The following is a 16,794-nucleotide window of genomic DNA, read 5'->3' as shown; positions in this document are numbered from 1 at the left end:
TGAAATATTCAACTTAATTTTTGTTTATCTCAAGTGAGGGGGGAATGTCTTCTATTGTCTTAGTTCTATTTAGTACGTTGATTCATTATTCTATAAACATTTCTATTAGCAAAAGAAATCAATGTTTTGAAGTTTTCTTAGTTTGAGGTTTCAAATTTGCACAAGGTTTAATCCCCCTCCCTGCCCCTTCCCACCTCTTTCTAAACCTTGACTTTCCTTTTTTTTCTTGGGAAGGTAGTTTTAAAATTGCTGCCCTGAAATCTGTTATTCAGAATTCTAGCAACAGAGTCAGTTTCTAGGATGAGGCCTTTATTACATACGCCAGACCAAGTTTAAATTCTTGAACCCTGGGGCCGAACTGCGCGTAGCACGCCAGACCCCTGAAGAAACCGGGCCCAGTAAGACGCTGGGTTCTGGGCAGGGGTCGCGAGCGGGGCACGCCAGATGGGGCCCGGGTCGCAGGACTCTGGGCCCTGGGCCGAAAAGCGCGTAACACGCCAGACCCCTGGAGAAACTGGGCTCAGTACCCTGGGTTCCGGGCAGGTGTCGCGAGGAACACGCCAGCTGGGGCCCGGGTCTTGGGACCCTTGGCCCCAGGCGGAGAAGGGCAGATCACTCTGGACCCATGGGGAAACCGACAGGGTTACAGTGCTACTGAGTGCCTAATCCCACTACCTCCTCAAACCACATATACTGTCTTCTATTAAAAAAAAAAAAAAAAAAGGAACAGAAAAAGAAAAAGAAAAATATCGGAGAGGAGGTAAGAAAGCCGTTATGGATGCCAGGACACTGGAGATGCAGGCAAAACTTATCTAAATGCACTGGAACTTATGGAAAAATTCGCCGTGAAAGAGGACTGCTATTTCTCTATATTTTTAAGAATCTCAAACATCACCTGTAAGGAGAGAGTTTAGCAAAGTCCAAGGAGAAATGTGGTGTTGAAAGAGTTCTCCGCGATGGTGGTGGAGACTTGTATTCAGGAGAAGCAGAAATCAGATCCTACCAACTTTATTTTTTTCGAGAAATTACACCAAATGTCGAATGCTACCATCACGCATGCTTAGGAACACTGGACAACATTCAGAGTGGAAAAAGAGCCTGGGAAGGATTTGAAACGGTGGAGGCAGTGGCAATGCCAATGGCCAATACTCAGGGGAGGCAGAGATCTGATACATTACACCTGGAACCTTTGAAATAATAACCACAGAGACAGTGATCGGAACCTGCTGAGGGGTTAGGCGGGCGCCGGGGCCAGTGGCCGACATCAGAGCTTGCTGTGAGGCAAGGCCACTACTGAGGCCTCCATGGCCGGGATTGGAACCTGCCGAGGGGTTAGACCAATGCTGGGGCCAGGGAGGCCAGCATTGGAGCCTGCCATGAGGCAAGGCTGGTGCTGGGGCCTCCGAGGTCGGGTCCGGAACCTGCTGAGGGGTTAGGCCGGTGCTGGGGTCAGCAAGGCCGGCATCGGAGCCTGCTGTGAGGCAAGGCCGGTGCTGGGGCCTCCGAGGCCAGGATAAGAGCCTGCCGAGGGGTTAGGCCGGTGCTGGGGCCAGTGAGGCCGGCATCGGAGTCTGCCATGAGACAAGGCCTGTACTAGGGCCTCCAAGGCTGGGATAAGAGCCTGCTGAGGGTTAGGCCGGTGCTGGGGCCAGCGTGGCCGGCATCGGAGCCTGCTGTGAGGCAAGGCCGGTGCTGGGGCCTCCGAGGCCAGGATAAGAGCCTGCCGAGGGGTTAGGCTGGTGCTGGGACCAGCGAGGCTGGCATTGGAGCCTGCCTTGAGGCAAGGCCGGTACTGGGGCCTCTGAGGCCAGGATAAGAGCCTGCCAAGTGGTTAGGCCGGTGCTGGGGCCAGTGAGGCCGGCATCGGAGCCTGCCATGAGGCATGACCAATGCTGGGGCCTCCAAGGCCGGGATCGGAGCCTGCCGAGGGGTTAGGCCGGTGTTGAGGCCAGTGAGGCTGGCATCGGAGCCTGCCTTGAGGCAAGGCTGGTACTGGGGCCTCTGAGGCCAGGATAAGAGCCTGCTGAGGGGTTAGGCCAGTGCTGGGGCCAGTGAGGCCGGCATCGGAACTTGCCGTGAGGCATGGCCGGTGCTGGGGCCTCCGAGGCCAGGATAAGAGCCTGCCGAGGTGTTAGGCCGGTGCTAGGGCAAGCGAGGCTGACATCGGAGCCTGCTGTAAGGCAAGGCCGGTACTGGGGCCTCCGAGGCCGGGATAAGAGCCTGCCGAGGGGTTAGGCCGGTGCTGGGGCCAGCGAGGCCGGCATCGGAGCCTGCCATAAGGCAAGGCCGGTGCTGAGGCCTCCGAAGCCGGGATCGGAGCCTACCTTGAGGCAAGGCCGGTACTGGGGCCTCCGAGGCCAGGATAACAACCTGCCGAAGGGTTAGACTGGTGCTGGGGCCAGCGAGGCCGGCATTGGAGCCTGCCGTGAGGTGAGGCCAGCATCAGAGCCTGCCGTGAGACATGGCCAGTGCTGGGGCCTCCTAGGCCGGGAACGGAACCTGCCGAGGGGTTAGGCCGGTGCTGGGGCCAACAAGGCTGCCATTGGAGCCTGCCATGAGGCTAGTCCGGTGCTGGGGCCTCCAAGGCCGGGATTGGAATCCTGCCAAGGGGTTAGGCCGGTGCAGGGGCCAATGGCCAGCATCGGAACCTGGCGTGAGGCAAGTTCACTCCTGCGGCCTCCAAGGCCGGAACCGAAGCCCGCTTAGGGGTTAGACCGGTGCAGGGGCCAGCGAGACCATAACTGGGGCCTCCCATGAGGCAAGGCCGCTGCTTGAGCTAGCGAGGTCTGGATCAGTCCACTGAGTAGCCAGGCCACTACTGGGACCATCAAGAGTGGGATTGGTACTTGCAACGCAGCATGCACAGAGAGATATTGCAGAAAATATAAATCAGACGCTTCTCTTAATCAGCAATAACTAGGAGGAAAAGGGCAACAGGAAGAGGTTGAGCTATAGAAAGGGCCCTATAGTGAAGCAACTAATGTGACCAATCAGAGGGTATGTAATACTGGAGGATGGAGCCTCTTTAAAACGCAGGAGGTATATAAACAAATGTATCAAAGTAAATCACCAAAGAAGCGTGGGATGGAGGGAGGGGGAGGGAATGGGATGGGGGCTGGAGGAGGGCTAATTGGATGATGTGTGCTTGTATATCCTCTCAAGTCTTGTACTCCAATGTGATTGATATATGACTACAATACACCAATTTAAAAAATAAATTATTAAAAAAAAAACATGAAAGATCCAGGGGTGTAGCTCTTAGGTAAATTGCCCTTGCTTTCAATCCCAAATACAACAATAAAAAAAGGAAAAAAAAAAGAAAGTGATAACATCATTAAAGATGCCAAGCACATCAGAAAAATAATAAAGACTGAGTTTCCACATATTTAAAACTTAAAAAAAAATAAATAAATTCTTGAACCCTGCTTAAATTTTTGAACCTGCATTATGTACCCTAGACCCTGGTTAAATTCTGATATTCCTGAATCATACTATACAGAAAATCACTCAATTGTTCTTTGATTGTCCAACTGCAATGTGTATCTGGGATCTTAGAGTTCCAATTTCCACTATAATTTTTATTTTTTTAATTGGTGCATTGTAGTCATATATCTTAATGAAGTACAAGGTGGTAGAGGCAATACATGCACACATCACCCAATTAGCCCTTACCCACGTCCCATCCTGTTTCCTCTCCTCTCCTCATGTTTAGCTTAGTGATTGACTTTGATATGTTTGTGAATGGACATCATGTACCTTAGGGAAATTCCTTCTTCCCCTCCCACACCCCTCAGTCAGGTCACCTTATATGACTATGGTTTCTTCTTCTTTGTCTAGAGTCCCCCCTACTATGCATTTTCTCCCTATTTTCTGAATATCAGGGAGAAGATTAATTTTTTTTTTTTTACTTTGTGTGACTGACTAATCTCACTTAGCGTGATGTTCTTCAGTTCCATCCATTTCCCTGCTGTCACATAAAGATGTAATCATTTTACATTTCAATCAAATGAGAGAAACTTCAGAGCTATGCCTTATTTACATGACACTGAACTGTCTCCAGGAAATTGTGAACCTTCCTTCTTCAATCAGACCCTACCTTGTATTCCTGGATAATTCCATTCTGGTGATCTGGAGGAGGTGGATCCCAGGACACACTAATACTTGTGCTATTGTGGCTCCCGACTGTCAGTACAGTGACGGACTGTGGAGGGGCACTTGGGGCTGCAAAGAAAGTAATTAAAGCAAATGAAAACTATAAGTCACAGTGTGCACTAATTTTACTTACAGAACATGAATATAAAGAAAAGATGTATGAAATTCTAGCTCCAGTAGTTATGAATTTGCATAAATTGTTTAAAACTGAGAGCTCTTTTGAAAAACAACCTTATGCTCAATGCATAGAGCTAACAATTTAAAGTAAATGCAATCAGTGTGGTAATAGGCATTAAATAATAAATTTAACAGGCAACATTCTAATAAGCAGTTTGCATATGTCTGGCACCAATCTAAGTGATAGTTTTTATTCTCACAATAAACCCAGGAGGTAGAAACAACTCTTACTTCAGTTTTATTTTATTTTATTAATACTTTTATTGGTCCATTATGGTCTCAGTTTTATAGATGAGTAAACAATCTACTCTAAGAGATTTAATGAACTTAAACAGTATGTCAGAATTTGAATTCAGGTAAGTCTAATTCTAAAGCTCTGATTATCTCAACTGCAATAGACTGTGTTGCTAGAATCCCAGAAATACACTGCTTCCAAGCAAAGCTATTACGCAAGGCTCTACCCCAAAGTTTTATCAGGTGTTACTTTGGTAATAATACCAGTTTTTAAAATAGCATTTTAATTTATGTTTACTAAATAAGCAATAATAAGCTATAAGTAATGATGGTACTATAAGTAATGACAAGCTAAATAGGCTATAAGTTTCACCAACAAATAAAATGAACTCTTTTTTTATATTGGAAAAATAATTGACTCTTATGACCTGACCCGTAATTTAAGATTTAAAACTTATTTTGTATGGATGAGCCAGAGACAGTGATGATAAAAACAACAACAACAACAACAAAAAAACCAGGTTCATGTTGCGTCAAATGTGAAATAGACATATTTTGATTTCCTACAATAATTCTCTTCATTTATAGCTTCTCCTATAACTAATTACAACCACATTGAAATAGGGTGAGTGAGAGGTAATTCCTGACTCTGGCCTGCAGCACCCTCCATTCAATGGATGTGAGACGTAAGAAATACTGATTTTATAGAAAAGCTCATCCATTCTCAGTGAATCACTGAATTTAAGCCAGAAAAGAGAAAGCAAAATCAGATAACTACAAAAAGTTTATCCTAGCAGTTAAAAAGATCAGAGGTTTGTGTCATTAGAGGATTTTTATATAGAACTATCCATGCTTTCATAGTTTGACACAGTATGGTCTCCTAAAACTATCCTAAATATCTTAAAAAAGATATTTGTAAGGCCTGTTGATGAGGTCTCCCTTGTTTGAAAAACTTCACAACATATTTCATCGAGGTGTGACCATATATGGATTGAGATATAGGACACACAAAGACACATGTTAACAAAATATTGCTCTTTACTGTTTTTCTCTGTGACAATATTGCTCCAAAATATGGCATGATGACATAAATCTGACCACTTGCCTACAAGCCTTGTAGTTATTAGGTAGACTGCACTAAAATATAACATTTTTGAAACTGGCATTTCATTCCCCTTGTGGCTGGCTTGGTGAAAACACCATGCCTGCTTCCTGACAGGTCAATTATTCCAGTACTCAGCTTCTTTCTACAGATGTGAAAGAACCCAAATAGCTGCTCATCATTCCCAGCCACAGCCCAGCTGAGTTTCATTTGTTACCTTCACAAGGCCACAGAAATCAAAGATAACTGTGTGTACTGCATGGCGACAAATGTCTAATCTAGAGGAAAAGTCTAACTGAAGTGAAATTGATTTTTGGAAGAAAACTTCAAATGTAGCATGTTGTATTCAAATTATCTACATCACAAATCAGTAATGTCATTCAACATTAGGTAAAATTTAGTAATGTATAAAATATTATGACTAAATTTTAGTAATATTTTTCTTTACATATACTAAAAGTAGGCTAATGACGGCTTTAATATATATACTTCTGCCCATGCCAGTGGATCATAATGTAAACCAATGTGAAGATAATGTTTTCATCATGTATTATATTATAGAAAATGTATAATGTAAAAGTTGTTTGACCCAACATGAACCTATACCTATTAGCATGCACAACCTATGTGCATATTCTTAAAGCTACTTTTATGTCATTTTGTGTGAAATCACTCAGAGAAAAGGCTTTTTACAGGAATTATGCATAAAATTGGTACAAAAGTAGAATGGGGAAGTGTATTGTGCAATCTCATTTGCTTACTTTGATGCCAAAATTTATTTGAAGCTTTTTTTTTTTTTTACTGAAGAAGATACTAGTAAACGAACTGGCTGAAATTAAATCCAGGTTCATCATAGATTGGCTTTAAAGTATCTGTAGGTAAAAAATAAAAGTCTAGAGTGGAAAGGAAGAGCATTATTAAGAAGAAAGGTATTGCAAACATGTAAGTGACCCTCCAAATTAGAAATTATGGGTCAGACAGGCAAAATGCACAGTAGAAAGAGGCTGATTTTATACAGTCATATTATACTACACCAAAAAGGACAGTTTTCTCAAATAGCTTGTGTTCATGGTTTTCCTATAGCCTGTCCTCTAATCAAGCAAAATTGACTAAATGAACATAAAAATATGGGAACATATTATAATCATATTCATGTGTACTAAAATATATCAGATTCAAGTGTACTAAATTCACATTCAGGTGTACTGACACAGAAGTAGTTAAGAAAAAATCAGAGTTCATTTATAGAATCGAGTCATGTTTTTTTGTCAGGGTTTATGGAATTATCAGGATATAAAAAGAAAATTCTACTTTCTGGATTCATCTTTAAGTGATCTCTTTTGTTTTTTAAAGAAAATAATAAGGTAGAACTGAAATGGAAATTGACTTAATCATGGTACAAGTTTGAAGGACATTAGAAATCTGGATACTCACCTTCTTCAGTAGTACGAACTGACTTAGATTCACTGTCCATTCCTTGGAACTCATTAAAATATGGTCGAACTTTGATTTCGTAACTCACACCCTTTTTAAGATTAACTAAGACAGCACTTCGTTCAGTTGGGACTTTGGCATCTAAGTTCTGCCAGGAAGATGTAGCTTGCAAGCCTGAGGTCTGACGATACATCACTCGGTAGCCCTGAATAAACTGGGGCTGGCGGTCAACCTAGAAAACCAGCAAAGGGCACTTGAGAATGAAGGCAGCTAAGTCATCCATCAGGAGGGACCCACCATCTCTTTTCTAGTCCCATTTCTGTCCTCCTAAATACCACCTGATTGATACCCTGGCTTTCTGATTCATCTCACTACATAAAATAATCTCCTCCAATTCAAAGTTCACCTTGTTCCTAAGATTATTTCCAAAAAGAAGAGTGGAACAACTCTCCTCAGTTCTCTCTTTTTTTTTGGGGGGGGGGGTCTGGGGATGGAAGCCAGGGGCATTCGACCTTGGAGCTACACCCCCTGCCATATTTTTTATTCTTTATTTTGAAACCAGGTCTCACTGAATTACAGAGGACCTCACTAAGTAGCTGAGGCTGTCTGTGAACCATGATCCTCCAGGTCTCAGGCTCCCAAATGCTGGGATTACAAGTGTGTGCTACCAAGCCCGGCCTAGCTTCAGTTCTCATTTGCTTGACCTTTTCTTGAATTCCACAATTCTGGTTCTGTGGATTTACGTGTAATGTGCCATTTATCAGGGATTTCTATTGTTTCCCTTGTTATTCAGATACCTTCACTCACTCAAAGCCTATTATATTTTAGTTTTTTTCTATAGGTTCTGGAAGTCATGCTAAGCTTTGGACATAAAGGGGACTGTGATGGTAACAAGTTCTTGCCCTGATAATCCTTAGTGTCTAGGTGTATTTAGGCATTAGCAGGTCATCACTTAAACAATGGTCACGTTATAATTATAGTAAATAGCATAAACAAATGTAATGATTGAGTGTACCAGGAAGGAAGAATATCTAGGGAGGAGAGGTACCTCACTAAGTCAGAAAGGGGAGATAGTTTCCCAGAAAGAAGTCAAAAGCTCTTCAGTCTGCAATAAGAGTAGAGATTACCCCAGGAAAGAAGTGTGAGAACAGACTGTATGGACCCCCAAGGCTGGAGAAAGCATATGAGAGGGATTAAAGTTGTGAAGTTAGAACATCTGTTTTAAATGTATAGGAAGCTTTGCCCGCTGCCAAATATTAAGCATAAAGCTCTTACTTATTCACCAGCTTCTTGCTCCTTCACTAGCCCTGTTCTTGACACAATCTGACAACTCTCTCATTTCTTCATTTAGGGAACAGCAACTACTTTCAATAGCAATTTGAGATTTTTAACATGAAACTCATCTCAAACTGAACTTTTAAAAAGTGTTTATATTCAGTTTTATGATAATTACATGAAAATAGAATACATATAAGTGCAAAAGAAAAAATAAAACCTGATCTCTTGCTACATCAAATAAACCACATTTATAAGGTGAGGAGTTGCTTTATTTTCAGGGAGAAAATGACATTTAGATTTTTAAAACATTTTAAACCATCTCTGTTGCCCTGCTTTATTTCTAGGCATGCTTTATTTAAGCATAAACTATTACAGAACTTTCTCCAATTAATATCCTATAATATAGAGTAATAGTCATAGTCTAAGAAGGTTTAAACTTGGAATATTTTGCTGTTAAATAAAGTATAAAGATTAGTGGACAAGAAATTAAATAGCCTCATTTCAGGAGTCATTGGGAGAAGGAAAAAATAGAAAGGGCTGTGATAGGAATGGTTACTTCAGATTTCTAAAAATTTTTTTATCCAAAAATAGCATTTCAAAAACAAAAGATCTTCTTTCATAGCTTAACTTCTAACATTTCTTCTTTAGTCACAGCACTATTTTATTTATTTTGGAGTGAAGTCAGCAAATCAGTAAATACTTAATTAAAATATTGGCTTTAAAAAATTAAAAACCACACAACTTCAGTCTTAGTAGAGTGAATCAGCAGAATATTTGGCCATGTTTGGAATGTTCACACTGAAGAGTTCCATGAAGTCAACATAAGTCAGGTTGGAGCATGTGTGTATTTGTATATAAAGCCAATTTCAACCTCTCAAATCAATCTCCATGAGCAGGAATTCTTTCACCCACTTGATAGCTCTCTAATCCTCCAATATTTTTCTAAAATTTCTTCTCCATGTGAATGAGGTTATATCTAGGAAGTGTGAGGTTAAATATAACATGGAAGGTCCTAATCTTTGAATCCTTATCCACACTACCAGTTTGTGTTTGTATCAACTGACATAATTTTTAAGGGGATTTTCTGACATCATAAAATAAGGCAAGCAAGATGCAAAAAGTTAAGTTTATGAGACTCAAAGAGAGATGCCTTTCATCAAAACCGTCAAAATTCAAAAAAATCCTTGCAGCATATGTTAAAACAACATTAAGTCTACATTTTATAAACTTCTCTGCATTTGCTTTATGTGAATTTATATACTGAAGGAAAGACATAACTCACAATAATAGCTTGTTAATACTGAAAGAAGCAAGCTGTGTTTTTAAGAAGAACATTAAGCAGCTGTTTCCAGATGAAGGGAGTCTGTAAATCAGGGCAAATTGGTTTTATCCATGTTTGGTTTTCATTAATTAAGTGTTTTAGGGACTTTATGAAGCTAATGTTTACTACACAACATTGCTGTTTTCAGGTCAGTGAGCTCTGCCTCCAACTGGTATATAGGAATGCCCTACTTAATATCTAAGGAGTTTAACTTAATTTTGTGCCATCGCATGACACTTGGGGGGAGAGAAAATTTGTTGTTACAGGTGGAAGTAAATTTGAAGATGATGAACATTATTTTTAAAATGTAGACAGATTTTTATTGGACATGTGTTCTACAGCAATTTTTTGTAGCCCATTTTGACAGGTGGTCATTTCCAAGCTAAGCCATAAGCTTGTTACTAGTTTTATTAACATTCTAACTATAAGGAAAATGTTCTTTTATACTGATTACAATCAGAGTCTGGCCATACATGTGTAAGCTTATATGATTTTTTAAAAATAATATTTTGGGAAGCAAATAAAAAAATGGCTATAAGGATTATGTGAAATGGTTAAGGAAAAATAAAACTTTTAGTCCTAAGGCCTGGGTTTGAAATAGAGCTCAATCCCAAACCTTGTGAACCATAGTATTCTTAATTTGCTTTCATAATACCAAATACCAAGTCACAGGAACTAGAGAAAAAAATCTTTGTAAGCTGTAGAGATGTACAGCGATAAAGAAACTTTGTTAAAGAAGAAATATATCAAATGGGAGGTATATGTGAATTTCAAATCAGGTTTTTATTAAACTGCTTATAATGTCCAATATCTTTTCAATGTAATAAATAAGACGAAACCAAGATCTCCATCTAAACATCTGCTAAATGGTTGATATAGTTTCAATTGAGTTCTGAAAATTAAATTTCGGAAGTATTTTTCCAATCCCAATGTTGTGATTCTTAGGAAGCAAAGGATACATGATTATTTTTGTACTTGACAAAAAAAGAAGGAAGAAGAAAGGGAAGGAGGGAGGGAGGGAAGGGAGAAGGAAGGAAAGAAGAAAGGGAAAGAGGGAGGAAGGAAAGTAAAAAGAGAGGGAGGGAGGGAGGGAGGTAAGAATCCAACACTAGAATAATTACTTTTTTAGCTTGTGACTTACTGCTAGTTTCTATGTTTGATGGCTATTTTCTTATCATTTTCCCTACCCTCATTATGACAGCAATTATTTTATTTTTATAAAGGAACCTTGCTAACTATTGTTACTTTAGTCTTTGCTGATGGGTGGTGTCCACTACAAGGTCATGTGCTTTTGATAACTGAATCCTGGGAACCTTTGGTAAACTACTTCATCTGGCCTCAAGTCTAAACAAGTGTTGTTGAATAAATTTCTTTTCTCAAACCCTAGCACATCTGTAACTCAAATGCTAAGAATGTAATAATTTAAATAACTTATATAATTAGCAAGTTGAAATATTACATGTAACTAAAATAATTATGCTTTATTTGGCAACTGGCCCCAATGCAATTTGACTTATTTTGTTAAATGTACCTCTCTCAAATATATTATGTGTAACTGCAACATCATAGGGAAAATACCCTGAGATAGTATTTGAATTCCTTATATTTTTAAAATAAAAATTAAAATATATGAAAGCTACTGATTTGATCATTTAACAATTACTGAAAGAATATTTCTAATAGACTCTCTGGTTTGGAGAAACAGGTATGAAAGAAAAGGACTCCAGGCTCCAGGAATCACCCTTGAAGAGGACAGATACACAAACTAGTAATGACAAGTATCATGAGGTTCAAAGATGAATATGGCATGGCCTCTTTCCTGGAACAATTCCCAGTCTACTAACATGCAATTTTGATCTAATTTGATATACTCTTCTAAATTCTGTGACTCTTAAAGTGATTAACTTCATAAACATAATGACTTTGATTCTTACCCCAATATTTTCTTCATTTAAAAAGTAACTTTAAAAGAAACCCCCATCATAGGCCCAGCAGGGCAGAGAATATGTTTTAAATTGAGGATGAAGGAAAAAATCTGCTATGAAAAATATAGTCATTTTCTTGGTTCAGTTGGTTTTGTATCTAGTGGAAGCTACTGAATGATAGGAATAAAGAAGATGCTCCCCTAGTGTGCCACTGGAATATTTAGGAGACAATTCCTTCATGGGACTAAAAGAATGGGTACCGTTATGTGAATAACATAGAATAAATCTGTGCAGTTATTTCAAAACTAGAATTAAAACACTATAATCCCAAATAGTCAGTATAAATGGAGTCTTATTTTTATTAAAGGATTACAATACTTTGTACTCATAAACCAGAATATTCAATTGATCGTGTGGTCTGGTTTATGAAGTAGCAAAATGTCCCACCTAGGATAATATGTCAAAATTTCACCATTAAAATACTTTTTCAGGTAAATATTTATATAGTTTCTCTTTAAAAGGAAAAAAAAAGCAGATTTATAGTCAGGGAATTCAGAGCTGTGGTCTAGCTAAGTGGTTGCATGCAGGCTCAGCAAGTAAGAGACCTTGGGTTCAATCCCCAGCACAAAAAAATGTTTGAAAAAGTGAGTGAGGAAATTCTAATCCTATTTTTACTTTTAAATATACTTAGTATAATAGGAATAATATTCAACCTGTCTATGTTGGTTCCCTCTATAAAAGTTTATGATGAGACTAAACAGTCTTAAATGTGATTTCAATTTCTCCTCTTCTTAGATAATAATGCTTCCATATTTCTCAAAACAATAAATGAATAATGATGTTCTTCTTTGGTGCCTAAGATAGAGTTAATCACTTCTTTGATTTAGCCATGTGCCTATAGTGTATATTTATATGCTGTGATGGCAGTTATTCATGTACATCATCATTAAGATTCTGCATGTGCCCTTCAACTAGATTTGTGCCTTTTTATATGGTGCTACTCTACCATTTAAAACATTACTGGTTCTCAGAGCATACTCATAAATCTGGATTTTCCCAATGGAATCTGTATTGAGAAGATATCCTCATTATGTTTTACACTCCAAGCCTAACTATTCAGGAAATGACAAAAATAACTAATTTTTCATTTTCAACACCACTAGTTGAGGAAAGTAATGGGAATGGGGGATAGAGTTCTTTCCCTTAAGTAAGGGTGAAGAAGGGAACAATTTCTTAACTTGTTATCCTTTGCCACTTACCTAACAGCAAACAATAACAGTAATATAGACATAATTATAAATGTATTCTAAATAAACAGTATTCATAATTAAAGATTCTTCCATCTATGCCTACTTAAATGTTCATCACTTACACAAATTCCACCACATAGACAAAGGGCTTCAATTAGATGTAGCCTTCTATTATGCTATATAATTTTATGGAGTTTTAAATTTTAAAATGGAGTCAGCTTGAACATAGGTAAGAAGTTGGTACTAACTGTGTTAGGCAAAGAGAAGGCCATATATTAGTCATTTTTCAATATATACACAAATAAAATAGATATGCGTGTTAGTATTTTCTAATACAATATACTATATCAGCATGTGATTTATTGTTTTCACTGCAGCAATTATTATCTGATCAAAGCTTTTTGCCATTTGAAAAAAATGTATTCTGGCACATTTAAGAAAGCATGATATTTGAATTTAACCTTTATTGAACTACCAAGTTATTTTGGAAGACCCACTTATTTCTTATTACACATGCTATTGTAGACATAAAAGTTGTGGTGCTGCCATGTAGGAGTCAGCTAAAAGAATATAAAGATGGTTGACTTAAATTAGAAGATAACTTTATTAAAATTAAAATACCTTGTACTTTCAATGACACCATCTGAGTAACCTACGTGCTGAAGACATGTGCAAGTTATTTATTAGGTAAGTGACATATTAAGAAGTGTTTAATCAAAAGACAAATAATCCAATTTGAAAGCAGAAAAATAATTTAAACAACTATTGCTCAAAAGAATATTTATAAATTCCCAAGAAGCACATGAAAACGTGATCATTTGTCATTAAAGAAATTAAATTCAAATTCCACAATGATATACCAGCATGTACTTGCTATTACCCTCAAAAAGAGAATAATAAGTGTTTGTGAGGATGGGTGACAAAATACAAAGGATTTGGAAGAACTAGAATATTAAAATATTTTTATCTGAAATACAAAATGGTATGACCACTTGGAAAACATTTTGCCAGTTCAGTAAAAGTTTAAGTGCCTATTTTCCACATTATTCAACAATCCATAGGAGTATACTAAGAGAATTAAAATACATGTCCACATAAAGACTTGTACACAAAGGTTTATGGTAGCACTATTCATAATAGCAAAATTTTCAAACAACCCAAAGGTATAGCAGTAGTTGAATAAATAAAAAATTATGATCCACCAATACAATGAAATATTATTTGGAAATACTATGCTGGAAAGGAATGAAACAGGATATTACAATGGAATAACACATTATAAGAAATGAAGTACAAATACATGCTCCAACATGAGGAACCTTAAATATGTTACACTGTGATAAATAAAACATGAGAAAGACAACAAATTATATGATCCTATATATGTATATATATTATATATGTACATATATGTATATGTATGTATATACGTATATATGTATATATACATATACTACATATATATACATATATACATATATATGTAATATATATGTTATATATAATATATGTAATATATAATATATAATACATATATATATGTAATGTATGTTATATATAATATATGTAATGTATATAATATATGTATATATACATATATATAATATAATATATTAGTAATATATATGTAATAATATATACATATATATGTATATATTCATAGAATATATATATTCTATAAACCATATATGGTTTATATATATATGGTTTAAAATGGGCAAATTTATAGAAATATAGATCAGTGTAGTGTTTGCACAGGGTTAAGGTAGAAGGAGAAGAGGAGAGGAAAATGCCTGTTAATGGGCACAGGTTTTCATTTGAGAATGATATGCTTACAATTAGATGTTAGTTATGATACCAAGGCTCTCTAAATACTCTATAAATCTTGAGTTGTACAGTTTAACTATGGCATATAGATTATATCTCAATAAAGCTGCTGGAAAATTCAGAAGACAGAAAAGTTCATGTTTATATCACAAACTTTTCAAACTATGTTTCTACTTATTCTCATCTACTACAAATTTTCTTTTATTTGCATTGGGTATACCTTGATTTTTAAAGGATGATAGTTTTAATTACTAGTTTGTGGTTTATTTATTTGCATTTTCTCTTTAGATATTTTTTCCTGGAATGAATAGAAGCTTTGGATAAAGCCTTGGCCACTATACTGAATAAGTATTTGAAAACTTACCGTCCATGTGACCTGGACTGTAGTGGGAGTCAGTACAACTGGAGTGTGAAGACGGACAATGACATCCCCGAGTTCTTTCTGCACTTGTCTATGATCCACTCCTTGTGCTGGTGGGCTGATATCTGTAGTCAGATAATAGAACCACTCTCAAATTCTTAAAATTCCAACTTACTTTACATAAGGCAGCATTATGCTTTGTAGGACTAATTATGAGAAAAATTAAAGCCCTTTTATGACAAAATACATTTAAGAATATATATATATTTAACGTGAATATATACACATATATAAATATAATTGTGTATTGTATGTATATATGTATTTTTGGACATAGCAAAAGCCAGAGAAAGACACACACACACACACACACACACACGTGTATATATCATATTTACATGATAAATTCTCTAATTGTAGGATTTTTTGAAAAATATTATCTTCATTAAAGTATTTTAATAAAATAATATTTATATAATCACTCATCTGCAATCAAATACAGACACATTACTATGGAAGATATTTAAAATGACCATTAAGGAAGAATAAAGTATGGAATTTTAAGACTCCTCTAGAAAGGTCAGTTTTATATAGATGTTGGTATACTGGAGATTTTGCTCAAGTACTAAATTTAGACATATCTGAAAAGTGCAGTTTAGGAATTTTTTTAATCTCTTGTCCCAATTAGCAGGGTTCTTTTTTCTTCTGATTATTGACCTGTTTCAGTCTGAAAGCATGGAAGGAAAAGATAAAAAAAAAAACTGCAGAAGTAAATTATGTCTAATAGCCAGAGAAGAGAGATGGGAAAGAGCTCCTCAAATTAAAAAAAATAGAAAAATTCAGAATATTGAAAAAATTATTTAAAGTAGTAAATTTTGGCCAGAACTCCATTATCTGAAATGGGTTACACAGCTGTTTTTACAAAATGAGAGGACAGGACAAAAACAAATTAATGTAAACTTTAGAATATTATATACCCAACCATACATTGCTATTTTTCTTTATTCACAATTTGCCTAAATGCCATTCTACTGATCTATACAATGGTATATACTCTGCATTCATTAAGAAAAAATAATAAGTTGTAAACATAAATGGATCAAATGAATACCAAAACTGAATTTCACAAATATGCAAGTTTTCTTCTTTATCAGTACACTTCAATATTTAGTTGAATTTTTTCCCCTCAAACTACTTAAGGAAGGAAGTCCAATTTAAAATGATTTATTTTCTTAATCTCCTCTCCTGTTTATCTCAGGCCACAATGCTACATTCTTGCAGAACTATTTTTAAAGTGCATATCTTAGCCACAACTTAAATTGGGTACACTAACTTAAATTGGGACATAAATATTTGGGAACTGTACTTTGGTGATTTTTTTCATTCCCTCCTTTGTTCTTCTTTAACATAAAAAAGAAAATACAGTCCTATTTGAATGGAGGGCGGTTATTTATGTGTGTCCATTTATGGGGTGTGTGTGTGTGTGTGTGTGTGTGTGTGTGTGTGTGTGTGTGGAGAGAGAGTCAATAAGTATTTAGAAACCTTAATGAAATAAAGTATTTCTATGTCATGTGATATTTAATAGGACAAAAACAAATATATTAAAATACAAGAGGTCATATAGAAAAAATGCTCTTTGAAAGGAAATATTCTTCAGAATGCAAAACAACTGAAAGTAAGGTATCAAACATGACCCTGACATTCAAAAACAAAACGTGAATTTTCCTCTTAAC

General features: G+C 36.9%; 1 protein-coding gene across 1 annotated transcript in view; it reads right to left on the bottom strand.

The window, feature by feature from the left end:
- ROBO2 (roundabout guidance receptor 2) overlaps window positions 1-16,794 on the bottom strand; it is a gene marked incomplete at its 3' end in the record, with an annotated part of 583,090 nt that overhangs the window by 75,232 nt on the left and 491,064 nt on the right. Inside the window, exons 14-16 of the mRNA XM_080696485.1 lie at window positions 15,065-15,186; window positions 7,100-7,331; window positions 4,097-4,221 (exon numbers count right to left, since the gene is read on the bottom strand). Of these exons, the coding sequence (XP_080552611.1) occupies window positions 4,097-4,221; window positions 7,100-7,331; window positions 15,065-15,186 (479 nt within the window). The remainder of the gene's footprint in view (window positions 1-4,096; window positions 4,222-7,099; window positions 7,332-15,064; window positions 15,187-16,794) is intronic.

Source organism: Muscardinus avellanarius (genome assembly GCF_963383645.1).
Source record: "Muscardinus avellanarius genome assembly, chromosome: 5".
Lineage (NCBI taxonomy): Eukaryota > Metazoa > Chordata > Mammalia > Rodentia > Gliridae > Muscardinus > Muscardinus avellanarius.
This window is presented reverse-complemented; position numbering and strand designations above follow the sequence as displayed.